The sequence below is a fragment of the Dermacentor andersoni genome, chromosome 4 (genome assembly GCF_023375885.2).
Source record: "Dermacentor andersoni chromosome 4, qqDerAnde1_hic_scaffold, whole genome shotgun sequence".
In the NCBI taxonomy this organism is placed as follows: Eukaryota; Metazoa; Arthropoda; class Arachnida; order Ixodida; family Ixodidae; genus Dermacentor; species Dermacentor andersoni.
The window spans coordinates 5566501-5572500 of record NC_092817.1 but is presented as its reverse complement, the minus strand read 5'-3'; the positions used below and the strand labels follow the sequence as shown (position 1 = coordinate 5572500).

At 47.8% G+C, this 6000-nt stretch overlaps 1 protein-coding gene across 1 annotated transcript in view; it reads left to right on the top strand.

Moving 5' to 3' along the window:
* The window catches only part of LOC126536037 (sushi, von Willebrand factor type A, EGF and pentraxin domain-containing protein 1-like), a 279450-nt gene that overhangs the window by 204397 nt on the left and 69053 nt on the right, over window positions 1–6000 (top strand). The window contains exon 25 of the mRNA XM_072287493.1: window positions 2641–2775. Within this exon, the coding sequence (XP_072143594.1) occupies window positions 2641–2775 (135 nt within the window). The remainder of the gene's footprint in view (window positions 1–2640; window positions 2776–6000) is intronic.

Sequence of the window (6000 nt, the reverse complement as noted above, 5' to 3'; positions counted from 1 at the left end):
TTCACGTTAAAGAGCCCCAGGTGGTCAAAATTTCTGGAGTCCCCCACTACGGCGTGCTTCATAACCAGAACGTTGCCTTGGCACGTAAAACCTCATAATTAACGAGTGCCAGTCAGCAAGCAGATACGATTGCATGGGTGCTCTTGATGCGAAAGCGTCAAATGGCCCATTGAGCGAAAAAGGCGGCGTCTGTCGTCTGTGGCAGCGAAACGGCACCTAAACGCGCATTGCCATTGGCTGCGACGCCATGTCATCAGCTGCGCCTTCGACGGAGCAGAGCAGGGGCACTAAACTGCCGCTGTAGCGCGCCAGGTGTTGCGTGAAAGGAGAGGGCACCTCACATGACCCCGCTCTCTTTCGCATTACTGGACAAGAAGAAGCTGGGGCCGTTACTCCGCACTGACCCATTCACTTCACGTCACTAAGAGGGTTCTCTCTTTGCAAGTGTGTCTCTGGATGTATGAGCCACCCGCCGCAGTTACTTAGTGACTATGGCATTCTGCTGCCGAAATCCAGTGTCCCCGCCACGGCACCGCTTTCTGATTGGGCGGAATGCAAGAAGGCGTATGTAGTACACTTAGCTCGGTTAACACCGAAGATCGAAATAAGTCAGAGCTTTCAGAGACCGTGTGTTTCTTCTGGAACTACCAAACCTGTCGGTAATGATATACGTGGTTTTTCTCTTCTGTCAGTTCTGTCTAGCGGTGGCAAAGAAGAAACCGTGCATATCGAACTATGGCGAAATCAAAGCTATTTCTCTTCTATGTGATTATTATAGCTACGCACCACCACTTTGCTCAGGACACTACAAGTGTTTGACGGCATGCCTGACGCGCAACTTTCCCTCAATAATGGCTAAATAATAGTTTTCCCTCCTCATAACTCCTGCAGCCACTGATTAATTTGTTTATGTTCTTATTGTTCAATATTTATTAAAGAACGCAACATGTCTGATTGTATACATGGTGTCCCGTGTAACTTTAGCCAGATTTCAAATATATGCAGATGCCACGTAGCTGGACAGAACAAAAATAATGTTCTTTGCCGCCGCTTGGAGATATACTTGGATTGTTTTTCTTTATACCGCCCAATTAGATAACTAGGCTTAATTAAATAATCAACTTCTCAAATTATTGAATTATATGAAAAGCGTCAATGAGAAAATTGGAGAGCGACATGACAAACTCCCGATACAGCTTTCTGCTGCTAAATATGCGCTGCACAAAAGTGTTTTTCTGGGCGTGAAAGAATCCCGCGAATACACGCAAAGTGCCTCGAGCGGCCGGTCGCGCGGCACTATTGCGTGCATGTGCGGGCTGCTTTCACGCTCGGAAAACACTTTTACGTAGCGCGTATTCAGCAACAGGCAGGTGTATTGGGCGTTTTTCTTGTCGCTCTACAATTTCGTCATCGACACTTTCCATATAATAATATTTGAGAAGGTGATTATTTAATTAAGGCTAATTAGGAAATTTGGCAAATCAAGACAATAATCTGAGTATATCCAAGCAACGGCAAACAAAATTACCTTGGTTCTGTCCAGCTTCGTGGTATTCGCCCATCTTTAATGTTTGGCTAAAGTTACGGCGGGACACCCTGAAGAAGGAATCATATTTAAATATTATCTGGTTATGAGAATTCAATGAAAAATGCACGAAGTATCGCGCATTATCTTGGCTATCTTGCGGTAATATCTCCAGCTGTTCAGAGTAAAAGTACACAACTCAGACGTGGCCGAAGCTGCCGAGTCCCACGTGACGCTAGTCCACTCGCAGCACGCATCCTGCGCATTATTCTCACCAAATGATTGGGCCTAGAACGCCAGCAGCAGATTGTGAAGGTTTTAGTGTCACGTGCAGTGTTTTCTTTAGGAATTGCAGTGTTTTCTTTAGGAAACCTTGCATTACCTTGTTCCTTTTAAGCGGAATATTTTTCTTGCATTGCATTTCAGTTATGGTATCATTACGTAATTCCTTTACTTAGCACCGCCGAAAATGCTCGGTCTCGTCATCTGGAACACATTCTGTGCGACTGTCCTGAATATAATGTTCAGAGACAGTCCATGGCGTCCGTTCTAGCGCACCTTGACAGTAGACCATTGTCAGTTGCAACCATTTTCACATATCGCCGACTGAAGACATCGCAGCTGAAGGCGACGAAGGGACTACTTCGGTTTATGAAGGATACGGGCTTGGACAAGCGACTGTGACAGTGATGTCACGTACCACACAAGAGTGACAGACTGTAACCAACGATGTGTGTGCCGTGTTATGTGCCCTCTATCTCTTCTCCCCATCTTTCATCCCCCCCATCCCCCTCCCATGTGTAGGGTAGCAAACCGGTTAGGCAAAACTGGTTAACCTCCCTGCCTTCCTTCTCCACTTTTTCCTTCCTTCCTTTACTTAGCATACCAAAGCTTCGGCTTCACTTTCGCACACCCTCAAAATTTAAAACAACGATAATGCGTTACCATGACTAAATGAACAAGAAAAATAATGTATCTCTCAGCCGAAATTAACGTTTCGCTTTTGCCGCCTACCTCGAACCTTAGAAAAATTGCAGAATGCAAAAGCTTTCTGGACCGCAGGGCTTATTCATTCGCTTATATGTTTCGGTCATCTGCGGTGCATCTGACTGCAGGCACGCGCTGTTCCCGAAGGGTGCCGCCGTGCAACACGTCCCCGTGCCAGAACGAGCAGCAGTGCATCGAGAACGACGACGGCTCTTCTGAATGTCGGTGCAGCGACTCATACGAAGGCAGATATTGCCAGTATGGTAAGCTGGTTGCTCAGCGCAACGCTATACTACGTTCGGTTGCTCACTTCACGTAGCCTAACCTAATCTAGTAACGTTGGCTTGTCCCTAAGTGCACTGACGCAGACGCACAATATAGGCCAAGTTCAAGGCGGTATAAAAAGGATAGGCTTGTCTGTCCCTTTTACGTACCCCTTGGCTAGCAGACCATTTCAGTTTACAGATGATCAACTGTGCTACATGCGCAAGGGCCGCCAGCGATGGCGCTCCTGTCACTATTGCGCTGTAAGTTGGATACGTGGATGTCACGTTAACACGCACATGTTGTCCAACATGCGCGCAAAGACGGGACCACCGTCGACAAGACACAGCATGGAGGTGCAATGGCAAACAACCCTTGGATTTTATCACACGCAAAACTAACTGAGGAAGCCAAGTCCCCTTGTCCAGACGTTGAATTCAGTGACATTTCTAGTTCTGCCTCTACGTATCTGCATTATGTATAGATAGGTTCTTTCACACAACAGGAAATAAACCAAAAACAATCGCCATACCACGACAAGCAGCTGTTCGTGTCTACCAAGGCATAACAGAATCAGAATAACTGTTTATTGCATAACATATACGTACATTTAGGCATGAAATATATAGAGGAGGTCTCGTAGTCAAGGACTGTTAAAGGGGTACCTCCTGTTAATGCTTACAAACATAAAAATAATACTTGTTACTACAGGAAACGTAAAGTTGATGTTTACACGATTAAAATATGATTGTTAATGTATAATAAATAAACATAGGTATGAAATCAAAGAAGCAAAACTAAGTCGTAGCTTCGCCCGAAATGCGAAGCATCCATTGCGAAAGCAAATGAGTTAATACCTGTAAGAAGTAAGACTAGCAGTTTTATCGGCCGTATAATCTTGTAAACGTAGGTATACTACAGTTGAAATTCGAGTTAAAGAAGTGATGACCACGATCGAATTATTTCGTGAAATCAGGAAGTTAGGATAATCGAGTAAAGAATTTTTCGGTCCTTCTACATCTAAAATTGTATCCTAGCGACCCTCAAAAGTTACCGCGGCATTGTATTTGGCGCTAACCCACGCCGGCGCGTATGAAAAGTCCGCGAGGGTAGCCCAACTACCTCCGCCCCTAGCGCCATCTGGTACGTAAGAACGCTAGTGACTGCTGAGTCCGTTGTTCCGTGGCGTGGGCGCGTCGTGCAGCCTCGTCAAAATAAAGCGAGGGCCGTGACTAGAGTGCGTAGATGTATTACCGCGATAGCGTTAGAGCTCGCGCTCGAAAAAAAAGACCGTCTGCGTCAAAATTAGTAAGAAATTGCAGCTTCTTTCTTGACGCATTCCTTTCTGGAAAAGCTTCGTTAAATCGCGTTTGATGCACGATAGTTTCTTTAATTCGGGTTGATGACAACATTAAACCTTATGGGTACTTGCCGGGGAATTTCTTCGTTAGATCGCGAACTTCGTAAATCGGGTTTTGTTAGATACAGCTTTAACTGTAACAGAATTAACAAGAATGGCGTCGCGCACGCACAAGCAAACATGGACACATCTCACTCCAAGACCGCGCAAGCTCGCTCTCGCTGCAGCGAGCAGGCGCGGCAGCAGCAGCGAGCGAATTGAAGCCGCGTCTCGCATCAACGCGAGGTAAACCAGCCGTGGCTGCTTAGTGGCTATAGCGTCGGGCTACTAAGCACGAGGTCGCTGATCGAATCCCGGCCACGGCATTTTAATCGGGTCAAATGCGAAGACACCCGTGTTCCTAGGTTTAGGTGGAAGCTAAAGAACCGCAAGGGGTCCGAATTTCCGGAGGCCCCCGCAACGGCGTGCCTGGTAATTAGGTCGTGGTTTTGACACGTAAAACCCCATAATTTAATTTCAATTTAACGCGAACTAAGCTGCGGAAACACAGCACGTGGTGGACTATGCCCCCGTCGCAGATGGCTCTCAAAGCCATCGTAGCCGCCCTGAATAGAACCCCCCGTCCGGAGCCTCTCGCTGGGGAACACATAACCAATGGAAATAAACGAGGACGCATATAAACAGAACAAGAGGTGAGTATTAGAGGATACTGCAAATATAACCAGCTCCAATAAACGAGGACGCAAGAAAACATATTGACACGTGTACTTATCTTTAACGGGCGACCACATTCGCCGGCTAACAAATGTTATCGCACAGCGCTGGACGCGTCTGCATGTATCCGAAGTTTCTGGAAAGTTATCGATGCTTCTATCCGCTGTTTGTTGTCGCCGAATCTTGTGTTATCTGATTTCATCGCGTGACTCGAATGTTGTAGAACTTTGTGGAAGGCATGCGGGTCCCAGCGATTAGTCTGGAACATTCGATGGCTGCTGTATAAAAACCGACGCACTTGACCCGCTGAGCAGATTTTCGACGATCGCCGACTGTGTTCGCCGCTATCGTTGTGCTTTAAGTGTAGCCTGTTTTGTGGGCACAGGTTCGCCCAATAAAAGCTAGTTTTGTCTTTCACAGTACTGCTACCGGTAAAGGTAATGTGTCAGAACGCAGGAGAGAGCTTGCACGGTCAAGGAACTCGCAGATGACACGTGCTCCCGAGAGAGAGGGTGACGTGGCGTCAGGGCGATTGATTGCTGGCTTTTAACGGCAGTGGTGCGATCGCAAAATTGCGCCATGTGTCTCGCACCTTAAGCCCGAGACACATGGTGCGATTTCGGGTGCGACCCGTCGTACGACCATTCGCATCGGCACCCAACAGGTTCTCGACAGGATCCGCCGCGACCAACTTGCTGGACGTGGTCGCACGTCGGTCGGACGGCGGTAGCCAACGACAGCAGCGGAATGGTCTGCACGTCGCGGCCACGTGGTAGACCCCGCGGGCGAGCGCCTCGCCGCTCCGATCGTGCCCGTGATGTTTTCTTTTCTTTCCTGGTCTGAACTCGGGCCTCTTTCGCCGCTGACGGCGGCGCATATATAGGCTACAGTTTGTTTCTGACATGAAATAGCTTACAGGATAAAGCGATCTCGAAAGTGTGCGTGTTTTAAAAGGTTACGCGAAATAGTGCATCGTTGGCGGCATTTCTGCTCGGAAGCGGTCAGCGCAGACGCCGCAGCGATCGTCTATGCGAAGCGGCTCTCCTGACTGGCGGGTTTTCTCACCGCTGCCAATGGCGTCGGGAAACCTAATCGTGTTTTCACGCAAGACCAACATAAATGTTTGGGCATTGATTGTGCTCACGAATGT